The following is a 21,138-nucleotide window of genomic DNA, read 5'->3' as shown; positions in this document are numbered from 1 at the left end:
ATTGGAGTCGCTGGGCGAATGGAATCGGAGATACGGAAACGGAGCAACAGCGGGGGTCACAAAGATCTTCCTGCCGGACGCTGCGGACGCGTACAGGATCGTCAGAAAAATTCTGCCACGTGGGGTAATAACACAAGTGTTGACGGGGCACGGCGGGTTCTCCGAATACTTGCACCGCTTCAAGTGTAAGGAGAACCCATCGTGCATCTGCGACCCCAGTGCGATCGAGTCTGTCCCCCATATCATCCTAGAATGCCCTATCTTCTCGCGAGAACGGTGGACACTGGAACAGGAGTTAGACATAGAGCTGAGCCTACAAAATATTTGCCACATAATGAATAAACGGAAGGTTCGAGAAAAATTTTTAGAGTATGCCGAAACAATTGCAAATAAAATCATACGTAGGAACAAAGAAGCCTGACCCATGCTTCCACCTTATTAGAAGTAATATGGCCTGGTAAGCATGGGGTACACAATAAGATCGCCAACTTATTACATATGCATATATACACAAATATACTTTTTACATTATTATATTATTTAAATTATTTATTTTATACAATTATACACAAATATTTACCATTTTATTTATACAACTATATACAAAAATTTATAATCTAATATATACAAATAATGAAACTATACTATAAACAACTATACACAAAACTGACAATGTATTATATACAAAACTGAGATGTTATTATGCATAAATACTGGGACTATATGATATCTACAGAATACACATGAACTACTTTATAAAGCTATATACAACTATGTAAATATATATCAATATTTATTATATATAAATATATACAAAATACGATCTAAGATTCCACGTATCACCAAATAAAAACCTAAGATAAAACATAAGACAAAAAGACTTAACAGGTCCCTGATCACGTCAGGGGAACAAGGGACGGCAGGAGTGGGTTTTAGCCGGTAAGAGTCCGGCACTACCCCTCGGGGTGTCCATGAGGATTTCCCACTCCTGCCACAAAAAAAAACCTAACCTAACCTAACCTAACCTAACCTAACCTAACCAAAACTAACCCAACCTAACCCAAAACTAACCCAACCTAACCCAAAACTAACCCAAAACTAACCCAACCTAACCCAAAACTAACCCAACCTAACCTAACCCAAAACTAACCTAACCTAACCAAACCTTCACCACTTCCTATACCGTATATAAAATATGAAAAATATCATTCAAAATTATACACATAAATTTATATAAAAATAAAAAACAAGTCAATATATAAGCATGTTGGCTAGCACACACCTTGCCCATAACTACCTATTACTTAAGCAGCTACAATAAAGAAGTGTTAACAAAGAATGAATGCAATTAGGATTTACCTCTTGAGTGTTGCGTTGTATGTTTAAGATACTATCGAAAATGAACTAAGAGACAGCAACTGCATAACATAGAGAACAGAAGAGGACAATTTTTGGATACCTCTGTCACCACTAGTAAACACATCGTGGACGGGAAGGTCGAAAAAAGTGGGGGGAGGGCTCGCTCGAGGTATAACTTTACTAAGTAAATTATGGAGAAGCTGAGGCGGTAACTTATAGGGATATTAGAGAATTGGCACTCGATAGGCGAAAATGGAGGAAGCTACAACGACAAGGCATTCAAATGATAGGTGAGGGCTTTATTTATGTTTACTAAGCGGGATGGATGGAGATTATTTTATGATTTCGTGTGCAATCAGAGCGATGCCTGTAAGTGGTCCAAGCTCGCTCGCTTGCAGACAGGTGCAGCGGGCGGTGCGCGCGCAGCGGGCGGGCGCGGGGCGGGGCGGCGCGGCGGGCGCCGGGCCTGCAGTGTGGCGCGGCGTTACGTCACGGGAGCTCGTCCGCCGCCACTCGCGCCCCGCGCCCCGGCCGCGCGCTACAGTGCAGTGACTGATAGGATGAGTGCGCGCAGGTAGCCCGAGTGCCGCGTAGACCCCACCTGCTGGTGCTCTACTACTCTAGCCGACATGAATGACTGCCCACACTTCCATGGATAGTATGTACTTTGTAAAACTTCCACTTTTATTAGAAATGCACCTAATGTTAACCTAAGATCTAATTCATAGTGCTTCCAGTAGCTCACGAAATTATAGAATATGTACGTCCAGCAATAATGTACGCACATTCAAGATTGATTATGTAGCACGTATCATAGAATATGACAACAAAAGGAGAGTCGAGTAAGATAAGGTCCGGGCCGCTGAGCCCGGGCGCCGTCAGTCGCGCGGCACACGTGCGCGGCGCTCGTGGCTGCGACGTGGCGGACGTGTGGCCCACACACCACCCACCATTATGCTCCTCTAGGACGGAAACTTTTTACTGCATTTAATCAGTTAGTGTGAAACCTGTGCTAAAATATTTTTAGGTTAGTTAGTTGAGAAAGTGAGTGTAAAAGTGCATTTTTGTGGTGAAGATTAAATCAAAACAATGATACCTAATGGTACGTAACCTTATCAGGATAAGTTTAATTTCTGCTATTGATTTTCATGATTGACCTCGCAACGAACAGAGCAATATGTACAATATTAATGGTATGTAATAAAATACACGTGAAGTGCGCGCACGCCTGCCACAGTGTCGCGAGGTGTCGTGCTAGTGTACTATGTGGTGACGTTACCAAACACCCGCTACCTTCGTCAAGAGTTGGTCGCAGCGTCTAGTCTGTGACTGCAAGGGAAGATGTCGACGTTGCCAGAGTGATAGTGTATATAGGAACTCATTAGGCTGTGACCGTGTGCGTGTCGTGGGCAGTGCAGGCCGCATCACAACAGGTGGTGCGCCGCGCTGGCTGCATCACCATGTTGCTGCACTGCTTCAGGCTGTGGGCTCCTGGCGATGGATGTCAAACTTCATTTTGTTTACTAGTGGTTGCCCCCGACTTCGTACGTGGTTTTTATAAGTTGTAAAATGGATGTAGTATGTCAACCTTAAGAGTACCCATAAACTGCAAACTTTAAATCGGTCGATAGTTTGAGCGAACTTCTAAATCAGTATCCTAAGAAGATAAATGATGATGGTAGTAAGTACATAAAAACAATCAGAGTTTTGGGCGGTATCAGACCGACTTATAACTTTGATTGAATTCACGATTTTCTTAAAGAAATTTTTTTTTGGCATCTGATCATCTATCGGTCGACTATCGTTTAGTTTGCAGTACAGTTTGCAGTCTGAGAAATAGCATATGGCATAATATCGGGTGTTTCGTACCTAATCACATTCAATCAAACACGTTAAGATTAATATTCATTATGTCGATTAGCACAAAGAAAAAAAAAAGCAAAAATAATGCGAGAGTTAGAGCACCATTTATGAGTCAGTCATTACAAACAACGGAAATTCTCCCTTGAAAACTGACAGCTGTCAATTGGTCAAAACATTCGATACTCCTAACTTTATCTCTGCTTTAGGGTCCGTCTGCGGGTTTTTCGAAAGAGATACCGCGGCCCTGGTACATAAAAGGCCTATGACGGAACACGACGGTTTTTAGTCAGTAAGAGTCTGACACTCCCTCACCGCTGCTAACCCACAGCAGGGGGGGTCATTTGATGATTTTTAAAGGCGTTAAAAAAAAGGTCCGTTCAGATAGACCGGCTCGGAGAGCATCGGCGCGCATTTTTCTTTTCACACAGACCGGAGTCGGCTCCGCAGCCGATCGGAGCGTGAGATGCAATTGGAGCTAAACGTCTGCCGCCGGTCAGCTTCTCTTATTATTTTACACCGCGCGCCTTCGAGCATTCTTAATGTCAAAAGCTGTGCACATGCAAAAATAAACCTTACTACAAATACTTACTAAGTGCTCGATTTTCAACGTGTTAAGAATTTATGTATACGTGTGAATAAGGTTAAACAACGGCTGGCGCGATCGCTGCTGGTTTGCTGTTAGGGCTCGAAGATTTTTCCTGAACCCTGATAACTGAGGAGATGAAAAACTGGATTGCCTTTTAGTAAACCCATCGAGTTTGGGCTCGTTGAATTTATCTTGATTAGTTCTCTTCATGTTTGCAATTGACGAGGACCTGAGGCCGGAAATGGGATATGGCGGATGAAACCCTGCAATGCCGGAATGAAATGGATAAACCGATTTATATTTCTGCTCAAAATCGAATCTGTCCAATTCTCCCAGGGCCAGTTTGGCATGATTATTAAGCAGCTTCGATCCAGATCCCACAAGCGACCGACCGACCGAGATCGACCCCATCTTAAAATAAAAGGAATTAAAAATTTAAACATAACACCCGACCCAAAAAAAGTACACAATTATTATGACATGAAAAATTGTAAACCCTAACAAAAAAGTGCTAACCAACTAAGCATGTCAGACTATCTATTCGGAAGATGATGCCATTTTTTTGTGAAATTTTGTTAAATTTTGGCGTGTCGGGGGACCGAACGAAATCGACCTTGGACGCCATTATTATACCTACTACACTGTTCTTTTCAATTACCGGTCAATTATGTTTTTAATCAACTAGGTACTTGTGATCCTTTATTTGTGTAAGAATACACTGAAATATTAATATTTCATCATCATCATCATAACCACTTTCCATCATCATAACCAACGTCATTATCATAAAGCACAGTTGTTATCACCCTTATCATCATTACCATCTTCTGTCAACCATCATCATCATGGCCATAGAAGTCATCACTATCACCTTTTCTCTGTCACCATCATCATCGCCACAATGACCAATCACTACTATTATCAGCACTGCAATAGTAATCACCACTCGTAGGTACAAATACTTCGTGTTTATGTCAATGTTGCAGCGCCCATTCAAACGACGTCAGCGCAAGTGACTAACTTGCGGGTGTTATGATATCTTACTACTTGAATTTATTCAATCCCTACCTACTATAAATGCGAAAGTAACTCTATCTGTCTGTTACGCTTTCACGACGTTTGAAGAGTTCTCTTGGAAACACGATATAACCAAACTTGACGCGGGCGAAGCCGCGGGCGGAAGCTAGTTAATTATGAATTTTGATTGACTGAACTGATTTAGATGAAATAAAGACTAAGTTATAGCCCAAAATGCGTATTTTTTTACATAATATAAACGTTGTTAGTATCGATTTTGTAGATTTTACTTGATGCGCACACAAACAAGCAGATAAACAGGGATAATTCCAAAAATGCTAGAACATGGTGTTTTTTTTTTCTATATTTTCTATGTACAAAAATGACTTCTTCAGATGTATTATTTGTATAGATATTGTAGTGTGTCCTAGTATTCATAAAGGTAAGAGTAGAAAGTCGAGGCCAACATAAGGGTGAATGTCAATTACAACATTGTTAATGCAAATAAGCATCAGGCGCTCAGACGCAGGATGAGCGGTGCTAATGTCATACTTGTTATTCGACACTTATCCTATATGAAAGAAATGGCTGTACTATTTGCAAGTTATTTAATTTCCGCGAAAAACAATATGGAAGCAGACCCCAACATACTTAGTTGGGAAAAAGGCTCGGAGGATGATGATGATGAAATACACAATAATTTACAATTAATTAATATACACAACACGATCAATATCTTTAAATTATTGTGACCTAACTATGAGAGCAACAAAACAGATGTAATTAATATCAAGTCTCTCGGAGCAATCGTTTCGTCGTAAAAAGTTATTGAGATCTCATACCTAGGAGCCAAGTTCTGTTCTAAATCAGTAGTTATGATTAAATGATAATTATAGTGAGTTGGCATTGAGCACAACATCAGAGTTTATAGATGTATTTGTAGAATGTGTGAGGTTTCATATGTCGTATTGGTGGGGGAGGTGGGTAGTAGACCACCGCTGGGCTCTACGGAGGACCGTAGCGGTTGCGGGAAAATAAATTGGTCAATGAATAGGCGAACCGAGACACAGTATGAGTGAAGCTAAGGGCGTTGGTGAAGGGAAAATGGACTTGCATGTGCTGGATAGTGGTCGCAGGCCTGCGATACTGTTCCACTACGGGTAGGTTTGATGCACTGTCACTCACGATTAGTTCTTGTGTGCGCCGGATACACTACCACTGATTTAAATGCGATTTTTGAGTCGAAGCGGTGCGGTTATTTAATTATTTCTACATAAAAATGTGGAGCGTTGTTGCGGCGATTCGAAAAGTTTTTGGAATGTAACGGCGCAGCGGCGGGAGCGTTTCGGCTGTAGGCGCGCCGCGATCGTGTGTGCGGCGCGGCGTATTTCCCTTTCCGTGTTCAACTGGCGACATCGGTCTCGCGAAATCCACACGCTTTTGTTTTACTACGGAATCCTACGATCCCTTGTTCAATTCGCGTCAACAGAGCACGCTTTTGCGATCAAGCAACGTTAAAAGAAGTTTTACAAAACAGTGTGTAATTTAGTTGAACACGGTGTTTTAACCTGTCTATTCGAAACAAATCCGTACTGATTTAGCGCTTTCGTAAATGTTCGGGATAAATCGTGCGGGCCGAAGCAGGCGAGAGCGCCCGAAGTTGGATTCGCGCGCGCTCTTCTCATTGCAATTTGTTATTGTTTGTTACTGTCATCAAAAACCAGTTAACCAGAAGTGGTAGAAATTCAGTTCGGCCGTTCTGTTAAAAATAAACGTGCACTAATATCGTTGTGAACATAGACCAAAACGAACGTTCAGCAAAATAGTCTTGTCGATGTTTTTTTTTTTGTTATTTTTGTGCTGATAATAAATGTTTCATTAATTGTATTGTATGTAATATTTCATTGAAATCATATTGAGTTAATAAATACAACCTACTGTCTACTATTGATACCGATTCAACACGCTCTTGAAGACTCAAACAGTCTAAGAGTCAAGTCAAAAAATTATAAATTTAAAAAACCCCCGACCCAAAAAAAGTACGCAATAATTATGACAAAAGGTTAAAAACGCTAAACCCTATAAAAAGCAAAAAATAACTTTTAACACTACGTAAACTAAATTTTGTCGTGTCGGGGGACCGCTCTAATTCATTACTTTAGATACGTGTTTTTTTTTAAACGAATGTTGTAATTAGGTAGGTATCATTTGATTTATGTAAGTATTTATGAAGGTAAAAAGCGGTCCCCCGACACGTCAAAATTTAGTTTACGTAGTGTTAAAAGTTATTTTTGCTTTTTATAGGGTTTAGCGTTTTTAACCTTTTGTCATAATTATTGCGTACTTTTTTTGGGTCGGGGGTTTTTTAAATTTATAATTTTATTTTATTTCATGCTTTTTAAAGGAGCTCCTTAATTTTTCCTTCTTTCATTTAATTTATTTTATCTTAAGATGGGGTCGCTATATGCAATCTCGGCCATAGGAAGCTGTTTAACAATCCTCATGACAAACTGGCTCTGGGAGAATTGCACAGATTGAGAAACAATAAAAATTAACCTTTGGACATTCTAGATTTTAAGCAAAAATGTAAATCGGTTTATCCGTTTCATTCCGGCATTCCAGGGTTTCATCCGCCACATCCCATTTCCAGCATCAGGTTCTCGTCAATCAGAAACATGAAGAGAACTCGTCAAGACAAATTCAACGAGCCCAAACTCGATGGGTTTACTAAAAGGCAGTTCAGGGTTACGTCTCCTACCTTCGTGCCCTAACAGCAGACCAGCTCAGTGGTTCCAAAAGACATTAGTGTTTCAAATTTCAGATCCCACATATACTAGCAAGTAAACTGAGCGTCTAACATTCCTATCACATCTAGCTAACGAGCTGATGACCTTGAAGACCTGAACCGATTTCCACCAAACATAGCTAAGAACACTCCCGACTGACATACCTTTTAAACAAAAAAAACCGCATTACAATCGGATCATCCGTTTGGGAGCTACGATGCCACATACACACACACACACACACACACACACACACACAGACACGTCAAACTTATAACACCCCGTCGTTTTTGCGTCGGGGGTTAAAAAGTGTTCGGTTCAACTGCACACGATTTTGTTAAACCTTTCCCAGCGCCACTTGATCGCAAAAGCATGCTCAGTTGACGCGAATTGAACAAGGGATCGTAGGATTCCGTAGTAAAACAAAAGCGTGTGGATTTCGCGAGACCGATGTCGCCAGTTGAACACGGAAAGGGAAATACGCTGCGGCGCGTGTCTTCCATCTCTTTCTGGTATATTGTAGCGGGATAGGAGAGAAAGGGAAGGATAGCAAACTCATACTGTGCGGTTGCAAAAGAATGAAACGATAGATAACAGACGTTCGGAAACTAATCTATACTTATAATAAAACTGTAGAGAGCTCAATTCTGTACATTAAATATATCGGGTGTGTCGTTCACAATCACATTAAATCGTATCACATATACTTTATGATATTCTATGGCGAATTGTAAAAAAAATAACCTAATCCATTCAGTGGTTTAACCACAGGAGTCATTTTTCGTTTTTATAATTTACAACATCATGTGTAAAGCAGTGATAAAGTTAGGAGTATCGTATGTTTTGATCAGTTGACAGCTGTCAGTTTTCAAGGGAGAATTTCAGTTGTTTGTAATGGCTGACTTTTATATGGTGTTCTAATTTTTGCACATTTTTATTCCATTTACTTTGTTTGAAAAAAACATTTTTTTATTTTTACGTATTTTTCTTTTATCTTTGTGTTAATCGACATATATTAACCAGTATATTAACACATTTCATTTAATGTGATTATGAACGACACACCCGATATACATATGTCGCAGATTCAAACGGATTTGAATCCACGTGTTGATGATGTTCGTCCGCCATCTTAATATTTCTCGGTCAGTGCGCACACCCGGCGCCGGCGACGTCTCAGGAGCAAGAGAGCGAGCTCCATCGACATTCACACTACTGACAGATTGAAATGACACAGACAACTGTCACTGTCAAACATCAATATGAAGCTCACAACATTCAGTCTAGTGTTGCTACTCGAAAAATAAATCATTATTCATTCTCCGACACATATGTATAAGACAATTATAGTGGGAATCTTCGAAAAAATAAACGATGTGTTGCTCTGAAAAAACAAAGTTTTATTTTAACATAAGTTAACACTTTTTAACCACTTAAACAAAAGATATCAGGTTTACAATCCTACCTGAAAAAACAAAGAAACGACATTAAAAGTTTATTATTTCACTTGTCGATTCCTCTTCCACCAAAGTATAATAGTTTATTGTTTACGTTCACTTAGGCTCACTATCGCCATATTTCAAAACCTGCTCTGCTTTATCCACAGTAGTTCACAGTACCGCCATGACACTAGTATTTACAGTAACGCCCTCTAATGATAATGAAGATAAACAGGAACTGTTTTATACACAGAAAAATAGCTAAAAAAATCTAATTTCTTTACATAATATATTTCCAAAATATTTATCTATGAGGGGGTGATTAGTGCTCGATACTGATGCTAAAAATGCAATCAGTAAAATTTTTGTCTGTCTGTTTGTCTGTCTGTGTGTCTGTCTGTATGCTCGTTATGGAAACAAAAACTACTAGTCGACGGATTTTAATGAAACTTGGCACAAATATTTTATACTCCTGGTCAGGTTATAGGATACTTTTCATCACGCTACGATTAATAGGAGCAGAGATCAGAGAATTTGTATTTTATACATGTACCAAGATGAAGACGACATATTTACGTTCGAAGATAATATAATACTTACCTACCTAGTAGGCATTCTTGCTTACCTACTTAGTGTTGAAACTGAAGTTGTTTCAGGCCTACTAATACCTTAATAGGTGGATGCTGAAGGCATTTTAGCGTTCTAAAAGCGATGGTATATAAAAACGTAATTGAATAGGTAGTGTGGTGCGCAGGCGGCGCAGGCGGCGGGCAGTGAGCGGCATGTGGCGCAGCGCGGCGCTGGCGGCGCTGGTGCTGCTGGGCGCGCGCGGCGCCGCGGGCGGCTGCGGCGTGGCGCAGTTCGCGTGCCGCAGCGGCGCCTGCGTGCGCCTGGACGCGTACTGCGACGGCGAGGCGCAGTGCGCGGACGGCAGCGACGAACCGCTGCACTGCACCGTGTGCAACCGCACGTACTACGGCCGCGTGGGCGTGGCGTACGCGCTGGCGGTGCGCTCGGCGCCGCGCGCGCCCTTCCTGTGCCACCTGACGTTCACGGCGGGCGGCGCGGCGCACGGCGACCTGGTGCAGCTGGCCTTCGACGAGTTCCGCGTGGGGCGCTACGAGCCGGGCGCGCTGGACGGCTGCCCCGACGGGTACATGCAGCTGTCGGAGCTGGGCCGCCCCTTCACCGGTGGCTCGTGGTGCGGCGAGGCGGACGGCGCCGCGCTCTACTACAGCGAGACCGCCACCGTCACCGTCTCCGTCAAGCTGTTCCGCGCGAGGCTCGGCGAGTCCTTCGGCTTTCGGTTGCGTTACAAGTTCTTGGCCCAACGGGATGCCGTCGTCAGGTGAGTGCTGCACTTAAGGGTCGATCGGAATGATCTCTGTGGAAATAGCCAGTACAGCAGTATGGCGATGCTGTGTCAGGTTCGGCGCGATGGAGGCACCGCTGGAGCGAGGCGCGGTGTCGCCGGGCACCTACTGCACGCGCACCTACGAGGAGTGCCACCGCAAGCCCTGCCGCCTGCAGAGCCCCAACTACCCCGGGATGTACCCCAGGTATCGCTGGTCTTCACTTGCAATTCACTGAGATCACATCGTGATGGTCTCTATTAACATGTTACGTCGTTGCCAGGAACGTCACCTGCTACTGGAGTCTGCGTCAGAAGGATATTCCTACGTGTAAGCACGCGATGATCTCTGTGCGACAAGAATATTCTCACAAAATGCAAATCAAGCGTTCGATATCAATGGCGAGGTGAGTACGCGTCGGTGGCGGGTGGCAGCCGCGACCGGCGCCGTGCTCACGTTGTGGTGTCCGCAGCCTCAACAAGACGGGGCGCGTGGTGCGCGCGTGGCGCGAGTGCACGGGCGAGCGCGACCGCCTCATCTTCTACGACGGCGCGTCCACGGACGACCCGGTGCTGGTGGAGTACTGCGGCGGCGACTGGCTGCCGCGCGTCACGTCCCGCGGCCCCGAGATGCTGGTGGCCTTCCACTCGTCGCCTTTCAGCGCGCCGCTGCGCCCCCCCGCGCCCGCCGCCCCGCTGCGCGGCTTCGAGCTCGACGTCGACGTCGTGTTCGCCGACTCCGACTCGCTAGACTACGCAAGGTAACATATTTCCCACCGTCGCGTCGTGGTCTTTCCCGGCCGTACATATGCATGATAAAGTATTATGTTTGAGTAAATTAATTATATCATTATATTCTTAATACATTGTTAATCGAAGGGTTTGTCGTTTTTAATGGTATAACAACAGAGAGGCGCGTCGTTGCGAGTTTCATGTGAAAGCATCCTCTTCTGAGGAGGAAACGAACTCAACAGCGGCGGGCAGCGGGCGCGGCCGGCGCGGCAAGCTGCGAGCACCCGCGCACACGCTGCCTCCCAACACCACCTGCACCTGGACCTTCCACGGCCGCCCAGGTACCCTCCCCGCTGCTGTCATCCATCGTGTGTAGCGCGAGCGTGTGACTGCTCACGTCTGTGCTCTGTGCAGGTGATCTCGTGTGGATCTACTTCTCGAGCTTCACGCAATACTCGCTAGTGGAGCCTCGGCGTGCCGAGAGCGGCGAGCGCGACGAGGAGAGCGGCGCCACCCCACGCACCGCGCTCGCGGCCGTCGGGGCCCGCGCGCGGCCGGCGCTGGGCGGGGCCCCCGGCGCCTGCGCCGTGGAGCTGCGCATCTGGGACGGCGGCGGGGCGGAGGAGGCGGGCGCGCGCGCGCTGGGCCGCTACTGCGACACGGCGCCGGCGCTGTGCGCTCGCGCCGCGCTCGCCAACGCCACGCGCTCGCCGCGTCCCTGCGCTCCCCCTGACGGCTACGTGTCAGCCGCGCCACTGTTGTCCATGGCGGCCACCTCGCTCCCCGGCACTGCCACTCATCCACTGGAATTCGCTCTCCATTATGAATTTGTGGACGCGCGGCTGGAGGGCGTGCCGTTGGCGGACGACGGGCGGCGGGCGCGGTCGGTGCCGCGCGAGTGCGCGCGCCTGCTGAGCGCGCCGGGCGCGTTCGCGTCGCCGCGCAACGCGCTGTGGTTCGGGCGCGGCGGCGCGCGGCGGCTGCGCTGCGTGTACCGGCTGCAGGCGGAGGGCGCGCGCGTGGCGCTGGAGCTGCAGGCGGCGGTGTTCGGGCGCGAGCCGCGCTGCAGCACGCGCGCCGACCCGCTCACCGGCCGCCTCGTGTGCGCGCCCGACCCGCCCGAGCCGCGCCCGGACGACGCCGACCTCGCAGACGACTCGCTCCTCGACTTCGACGGCGAAGACGATGCTCCGCTGCGAGTTCCGCATCTACGAATCTATGAATCCCCTTGGCCTGGATACAGAGTAAGGAATAACTTAGTTCACGAACATGCTCTAGAGTAATGTCTCGGTATTGGGTCGCAGACATAAGGTGTATTGGCGCGCAGGTGCCGGTGGCGTGCGTGTGCGACAACAGCAGCGCGCCGCTGCGCGTGGTGTCGGGCGGGCCGGCGCTGGAGCTGGAGCTGGTGGCGCGCGCGCTGCTGCCGGCCGAGGACCAGCGCCACGTGCACTTCCGCGGCGCCTGGGAGCGCGCGCCCGCGCCCGCGCACTGCGCCGCGCGCCGCCGCCTGCAGCCGCCCGGCACCAGGGTGCAGCTCGTCTACCCTTACAGGTCTTTCATCAATTAGATGTTTTGTAATTGGAACACCTGGAGATCTCAATAAATGGGTAGAGTCGCAATAGCACATCGGATATTAAGTGTGGGTATTTGGACTGGCAGTGGCAACAGAATGTCTGAGTGCGGTGAGACACCGTTTCTCCTGGAGGCGAGGGGCAACCGCTCGGTGTTCCTGCGCGTGTGGGGCGAAGAACTGCCGCTGACGGGCGCGGGGGCGGCGGGCGAGGCGCCGCCGTGCGCCACCAGCAACCGCGTGCTGGTGTACGAGGCGGCGTCGCGGCGCCTGGTGCGCGCGCTGTGCCCGGGCGGGCCGCACGCCGTGCAGCTGTTCTCGGGCTCGTGGTGGGGGCGCGGCGCGGGCGCGCTGCTGGTGGTGTGGGCGGCGCGCGAGCCGGGCCGCGCGCGCTTCGCGTGGATGGAGGTGTGGCGCGCGGGGCCGGCGCCGCGGGCGCTGGCGCCGGGCGAGGCGTGGCCCAACGCCAGCGCGGCCTGTGCGCACCGTGCGCGGCGCTGGGCGCGTGCATGGCGCGCGCTGTGGTGCGACGGCGAGAGCGACTGCCCGGGCGGCGGCGACGAGGCGGGCGCGATGCGGGCTGCTAGGCGCGCGCGCGGCGGCGGCGGCGCGGCGGCGGCGGCGGCGGCGGCGGCGGCGCTGGCGCTGCTGCTGGCGCTGCGGCGGCGGCGGCGCGCGGGCGCGGACAAGCAGCTGCTGGGCGCGCTGGCGGCGGGCCGGCGCCTCACGGAGGAGCTGCTGTTCGACGCGTCGCGCGCGTCGTCGGCGGCGTCGTCCTGACGGCGCGAGCGCTCCGTCGAGTACATCCACGTGGACCGCGAGACCACGGTGTGACGGAGCGCTGCCGGACGTTGCGCGGGCGCTGCTCGCTGTGTGATACTGTGCACTGGTTCTCCTGTTCGGTTGTTCGGTTTGGTTGGTTGCGTTGCGGTCGCTCGGTGCGGACGTGTGACGTGTTGCGTGTGACAGGGCGGACATCGCTGGGTTGTGAGGGTTGGTCCGCCGCACTGGTGGCCGCGGTACTATAGTACGGTTGCGTTGTGAGCGGGACTCAATCGTGCCATGTGCGCAAGCGCACGGACGAGGTTCTCCTTCACGTGTATATTGATTTGAGTTGACATATATTTTATTGACGAACTGTCCCGTCCCTCGTTTCACTTAAGTTATGAAGCTAAAATAAACACATAGTTCAAATCTAAGAACATAAACTTGTTGTTTTACTCTTGCTTCCCTGATGGTACGCGATCCCCGTTAGCTGGACGGCAGTGGCGTTGTATGTAAGTACAGTGTACACAGGGCCTGCCGGGGTCGCAGGATTTTTCGAAAGATTTACCGCGGCCCCAGAACACACTAAGGTCCAGAAAAAATATGGTGAGTTTTAATGAGTGAGAGTCTGACTCCCTGACGCTGCACCCACACCGGGAGGCATTTGCATTTTTGCGATTTCATACCACAAAAAAGGTCCGAAACACTGGAGGGAGACACGTCAAATAAAACCAAATTTGAAACAGTACGGCAGACGTATTGTTTATACTATAGTCACTTACAAAAAATATACATATATAAAAATGTTATATTTTCATCTAAAGAGGTAAGTATGTTCGAATTAGTCAAACCACAATGTTGGCGCCTGTTCAATGCTACCTTTGACCATTGATTCAGCATTCCGCGCGGCCTACTTTAAATATTGTTATAGTTGCATCTTACACGCATAGAATACTAAGATATTTGTACATTTGTGTGTGTTAAGAAAAAGTAGTACATAAGCTGTAATATTCATAAATAAATCAGATTAGAATTTATTCTGGTCTCATTACCCCTCACTGTGGCCAAGACACCTTCAGCCATCTCTGATCAGTCCTGTGAGTCTGCTAGACTGGCAGTGAGTTCATCATTCACCCTCACCTGGAATTCCTACCCACTGTCCGTCTGTTACCTTAGGTCTCTTGGTGCAGACATCCTGTACTTATTTATATATTTATTTATTAATAATTATATGGTAGGTTAGGGCTGTAGGGCTTATAGGGCTTAGGGTCGTAGGGACTGTACGGCTTATAGGTCTTAGTTTAGGTTCCTTTAATTTACCATATAGTCATGTACAGCCGTAACCTTTAATTAGGGGTGGTTGTACAGCGCCTTTGCAAGAGCACAAAAACCCTTTAGTCAAAATAGCGATAAATATGAATAAACAAAAATGTTCGCAGTGTGCTGTATGAATCTCGTACTACAAACATTACATGCGCGGCACGGGAATAGATAATTCTAAGTTCATATGGATAATTATAGCTCATAAGCATTAACTAACGCTGACTTTAACTATAAACAAGGTTATAGTGAGCTAACCTAAAAAGATAGACATGTGCTGTCGCTTACTTTTTTTGAACTTTTAAAGGAGAACAATTCTATCATAAATGATTTTTTGCGAAACTTTAACCGTTTACTCAGCGCACGCAGCGTAAGCTCTCTCAATAGGAAAAATAGCTCCCGATTTTGAAACATTCTTCATTGGTGCTCCGCTACTTTTGGTCTTAGCGTGATAATGCCTAGCCTATAGCCTTCCTCGATAAATGGGCTATCTAACATTTAATAATAATTTTTCAAATCGGACCAGTAGTTCCTGAGATTAGCGCGTTCAAGCAAAGAAACAAACACTTCAGCCTTATAATATCAGTATGATAAAAGTGGTCCTTCCCTTGTTTCCAATTGACGATCAGTCGTCGAGAGTTGACATGATTGACTCATGCAATAGTACACCATGTCGTTTATTTTACCCCTCATCCTCCCAGTAGCACCCAGTGTATTTAGACAGACCGTGGTTCTAGCTTAGCCAGATCGTAGCAATATTGTAGCCACAGCATACCACTGTTGTAGCCAGATCGTAGCACTATTGTAGCTAGTGCGTAGCACTGTTGTAGCCAGAGCGTAGCACTGTTGTAGCCAAAGCGTAGCACTGTAGTAGCCAGAGCGTAGCACTGTTGCAGCCACCGCGTAGCACTGTTGTAGCCAAAGCGTAGCACTGTTGTAGCCACAGCGCGAGCGTAGCAAAGTGTAGCTTGGGCGTGGTTCTGCTGTAGTCATAGCGTAGTTCTAAAGCACTGTTGACTGTATATGCGAAGCATAGAAATTATGAGATGTAAAATATGTAATAAATTAGTACATGATACTTTAAAATAAACGAAATCTATACAGGAATTATGTAATTTTATCCAGTGCGCAAACTTTGTCAACTTATAGTTAAATAAGTTTTATAGATACGAATATTTTTATCGAAAGATGTTTATTTTGTAACCGATTGTACGGTCACAGTCGTCATAGTAGGCACGGCGGCAACGCGAAACCGGTTTACTGACGCGAGCGCTGCTCCAAGCGCGTAAGAATAGTTGGTATCCATATTTTTCTGATTTTAGGGCGGACAATAGAATGAAATATTTTTTTTACTGATGATGCAGATTGTTCTGTTAATGATTCTGGACCACCAGCTTTTTTTGTGCACTGCTTAAAATTCATTCCTGTATAATGTAATAAATTCAACTCAAAGTACGTTTATTCATGATTTCATATATTGATATATTGATTAGATATTATGTCACTTACTTTACTACATTGTCTACTTTTAACCCATGTTCGTGAAGTAGTTTAAACAGGTCGCAGGTGACACCACACACCGAGGGTGAAAGTCTGAAGAATCTCTTATGATGTTTATTTTTGGTTTCTGAAACTACTGAAAAGATTTTAAAACTTTCACTGTTGGGGAGCTACCGAGTCTCCAGGACACAAGCTGTATTTATATTCGGGAAGTAGTTTAGACATGGTGAGATATGAGTTGTGCATATGTGTGTGTTTGATCAGTACTAGCGGCGGGCACGCGGGGACAGTTGACACATCGCATTAGCAATCAGCGGCGCGCACTGTACTCCGCGCCGCCCGTCGCCTCCGTCGCCGCTCTGCTTCCAATCTCACTTACATATTTATGTGATCTACACCAAATTGCATATTCAAATCATGTGAACAAAACACCCCTAATTATTATAATAACATTACAATTATAAATGAACGCGGCTACCGGGCAGGTAACGTGGACACACGGCAGTAACAAACTCCTGCTCGCACCACTCTACACCATACCTACTAAATGTTGATATAAAACAAGTCGTGTTGGTTGTTAATAACTCAAGAACGACTTAACCAATTTCACTGAGAATTGGTCGGGAGGCAGCTTAGAACGGAAAGTAATTTTGTACGGTTTACGTACACTCGTGACGCGACATCGAGCTGAGTAAGCATATCGGTCGATTCACTTAGTTCGCAATAATTATTAAAACTAGCTTTAGTGTGTGTGTAACAGCCAACGTAAAACGGTCGTATCTGTGAGAATCATTAAAACCTACTATTAACTGTACTTGGTGGATAATAAACCTTACATAACTAAGTGAAGGGTATTCATTCATCACCACACTCAACAATCTACTCAACTCAACTTACTCAACTCAACTAACGGTAATGTACGGGCCCACTAAACTCGTACAAATTTCTTTAAATTCTTACAATTAATATACTTATGCTAAACATAAATGCTTTATTGCTTATGCTAAACATTAAACAATCATAAAAGGTTTTCAAAGAGGCTGAAAAACAGCACTTCGTTCGTCGACTTCGTTTGTGGTTCCAAACGACAGAATTACATCATTCAGCCCCAAAACCGCCTTCTCTTCACCACTTAATTCTATTATGGATAGTAAAGATTATTCAAGATAAAAATGCTTGAAAACTGCTGGTCCTGCTCCATAGGACACACCGACAGTATCAGGTTATTGTGAATTAAAATTACACCAGCTAAGTAGTAAAATTTTGTTCTTCTTTTGATTGTTTGTTTGTAACTTAGTACCAAAATATAAACCAATTTGTAAAGGTAGCATTTTAATTTTGTCATTTTATACTCATATTTTTTTATTTGATGATGATATTCGCATGTTATTATCGTACGTATCAATCAATACACACAAACTGTAATACTTATTATGTTTTAAAAAGAGTAACCTTGGAGTTCCTTGCCCGTTCTTCCCCAAAGGAAGCTACTTTTGGAATGGAACTAGAATCAAACCTATTTATAATTTTTGACGTTCGTAAGTGCTTGTAAAGGCCTAAATGAAAAAATGATTTGACTTTGACTTTATGGTTTGGCGAAAACAGCGAACGTTACAGTCTGCACACTTTTGCTGCTATATTAAATTGTATACTACCTACATAATAATAAATATGTGTGAGGCTGCTGGCGCGCTCCGGTTATTAGAGCGAGATGATTTAATGAGCGCGCTCACCGGCACGACGACGCGGCACGGCGCGGCATGACGTGACACGGCGCGGCACGACGTGACACGGCGCGGCACGGCGCGGCACGGCGCTGTGCGGTGCAACACGTCAGCAACACGCGCCGCGACATCGCGTGCCGTACACTGTCAGAACGATGTCTCACGCGCCCAATGTTAGAATGCAGAATCAGCTCGTTTGTTATGGTTGCATTTATTTCTCGTATATGTGTGACTAAGACAGAGCTCGCCGACGCTTGTCGCCGATTGAATTATCGCGTTGTAAGCAGATAAAAAATATAATAGAGCAGCGCATAGCGTCGTGGAGCGGTGAGGACGGCCAATTTAACGGCTGAAGTGTGCCGGGGCGAGCGCGGGGTGCGGAGCGGGCGGGGGGAGGGGGGGGGGGATGCTCGCCGCCGGGAGCCGCGATATTTAGATAATTTCACGCGCCACTTGAGCGGCTCAAAGAGCGCGGCGTCTGTCGCCGGCCACAGCGACATGTCAGCCCCGCCGCCCCCCGCACCCCGTGCCTCACGCCCCGCCGCCCGCAGGTCTTACACACACCCACAACTCCTGGCTTCTCACTACCCCTGGGTTACGTCTGCCTCAGAGAGCTGTATAAACGTCAACCGGGACTCTGCTGTGGTCATTACGACTCACCAGTCGCCATCCAAGGGCCGCTGCTTAACGTAAAATGGTTTATACACATAAAAGGTATTTCTTTGAGGGGAAATCGTATATGTCTGGACCCTAATTCTAGAATTATCAGGAGACTGAATTAAATTACTTATATAAACTGTATACCTAATAGGTATTCTGATTACCTATCTAGTGCCTGTGTGTCGACACTTGGTTACTGTCCTGGTTGCATCCACTTCCCATGATTGGTCTGTGTCCTGGTACTGGTACTTATGTTTTTGTTTCGATCGTTAGTTTTTGACAGAAGCTTATTAGTCATCCCGGGGAAATCCTTTCTCCAATATGTATTAAGTATAGAAAAGACGTTCTTTATTAAGTATAGAATACGTGAGTCGCGTTTTTATTTATTCGCCAAATATATACATAGTTTAGCTCTAGTAGTGGAATTCGATATTAAAACAAAGGAGATAGATGCGGCCAGGGCGCGCGGTGAGGGGCAGAGATACGCAAACATTTCATAAAGGCATACGCGCATAAGTGCCAGATAAACAGACGTTTTTATTGGCAAAGAGGGGCGCGGCGGTGCGGGGGGGGGGATACACTTCGCGCTGCCTGCTTCCCGCAGTCGGTGCAGCCCCGCGACCTCATCGATGCTTTGGTTGCAGAGCAGCCTTCTAAGACGTGATCACGTTTGATAGTAACGAGTGTCTCATAGTTGAGAAGTACGAGCTATTATATATTTGAGCCGATGTTTTGCACAAATACAATAGTGACTAGTGTGGCACGGGCGCGACGTGCGGCGTGAGGCGTGTGTGCAGTATCCGCATCCCGCCGCCTTTAACTTCTATAATATTTCATAGATCATACATATATTATACTCAAACTAAGCCTTCGTTCTATTTAGTAGTAGTTCCCATGGGACGCGGGCAAAGCCCCTGACGCAAGCTATCCTGACATAAGTATATCTGTGGGCCATTATTGAATTTGAATAAACTTAAACTACTCGTGTTCATTGAGTTATGGTTAAAGGAGACTGCGTTGTGTTCCAAAATGCGATTACTCTAATTCAGCTTGTTTGACAATTTATTATGTTAATGAGAGAGGCAGGCGGAGCGCGTCGTGTAAATCATCTCGTCACTTATCGCACTGTATGTAGTCGTCAAGCTCGACACACGCGATTGTAATGTAGGCCTTACATCAGCCTTAAACAATATTCATTTTCTCCTGTTTAAAAATAATACAAAGGTTCAATGTTTTTAAACAAGTTAGTTAACAATATTAAAGTCAACAGGCCACAAGGTAAGAATAAGTAGACTCGGTAAGCTGCGTATGGCATGAGTTGCGCTGACCGCGATGCGGCCTCGCGGCGTGTCACACGACGAGCCGGTGCTACACGGCGCGCGGCCCGGATCCACATTGTGTGGGTAAATAGGCCACAATTCCATTTGACGGCAACAACGAGGGGCAATTTATAAACACGGCGATGCGAGCGCCGCGCGAACAATGCCGCCCCGCGCACTAATCAGCCGCCGCGCACACACACACACGCGCACACATACGCGCACACACGCGAGCCGGCACTAGCCGTGGTGCTTCAGCTCCACCCAGACCAATACACGGCATTTCTTCATTTTTTTAAGTACTCACAGAATGGAGGTTAAGGAATGCGGAACAAGCAAGCTAATTATAAGTTCTAAGTATATCTTATTTGTACAAAATTTTTAATCGTTTTTTACCGATGTCATAAAATTATAAATTTAAAAAACCCCCGACCCAAAAAAAGTACGCAATAATTATGACAAAAGGTTAAAAACGCTAAACCCTATAAAAAGCAAAAAATAACTTTTAACACTACGTAAACTAAATTTTGTCGTGTCGGGGGACCGCTCTAATTCATTACTTTAGATACGTGTTTTTTTTTAAACGAATGTTGTAATTAGGTAGGTATCATTTGATTTATGTAAGTATTTATGAAGGTAAAAAGCGGTCCCCCGACACGTCAAAATTTAGTTTACGTAGTGTTAAAAGTTATTTTTGCTTTTATAGGGTTTAGCGTTTTAACCTTTGTCATAATTATTGCGTACTTTTTGGGTCGGGGTTTTTAATTTATAATTTTATTTTATTTCATGCTTTTAAAGGAGCTCCTTAATTTTTCCTTCTTTCATTTAATTTATTTTATCTTAAGATGGGGTCGCTATATGCAATCTCGGCCATAGGAAGCTGTTTAACAATCCTCATGACAAACTGGCTCTGGGAGAATTGCACAGATTGAGAAACAATAAAAATTAACCTTTGGACATTCTAGATTTTAAGCAAAAATGTAAATCGGTTTATCCGTTTCATTCCGGCATTCCAGGGTTTCATCCGCCACATCCCATTTCCAGCATCAGGTTCTCGTCAATCAGAAACATGAAGAGAACTCGTCAAGACAAATTCAACGAGCCCAAACTCGATGGGTTTACTAAAAGGCAGTTCAGGGTTACG

General features: G+C 46.0%; 1 protein-coding gene across 3 annotated transcripts; it reads left to right on the top strand.

The window, feature by feature from the left end:
- Positions 1–1,835: 1,835 nt before the first annotated feature.
- LOC110375569 (uncharacterized) lies at positions 1,836–13,914 on the top strand. 3 transcript variants are annotated; one of them, XM_049850641.2, is made up of 9 exons: positions 1,836–2,017; positions 9,805–10,398; positions 10,478–10,609; positions 10,686–10,808; positions 10,875–11,162; positions 11,311–11,474; positions 11,548–12,377; positions 12,461–12,687; positions 12,796–13,914. In XM_049850641.2, the coding sequence occupies exons 2-9, from the start codon at positions 9,833–9,835 to the stop codon at positions 13,484–13,486; spliced, it is 3,021 nt and encodes a 1,006-aa protein (XP_049706598.2). In that variant the 5' UTR covers positions 1,836–2,017; positions 9,805–9,832; the 3' UTR covers positions 13,487–13,914. The 3 variants fall into 3 exon arrangements, with proteins under 3 accessions (XP_049706598.2, XP_063893046.1, XP_049706597.2); XM_064036976.1 differs by having other exon boundaries at positions 9,793–10,398; XM_049850640.2 differs by having other exon boundaries at positions 9,789–10,398.
- Positions 13,915–21,138: the final 7,224 nt, after the last annotated feature.

The sequence above is a fragment of the Helicoverpa armigera genome, chromosome 11 (genome assembly GCF_030705265.1).
Source record: "Helicoverpa armigera isolate CAAS_96S chromosome 11, ASM3070526v1, whole genome shotgun sequence".
Lineage (NCBI taxonomy): Eukaryota > Metazoa > Arthropoda > Insecta > Lepidoptera > Noctuidae > Helicoverpa > Helicoverpa armigera.
This window is presented reverse-complemented; position numbering and strand designations above follow the sequence as displayed.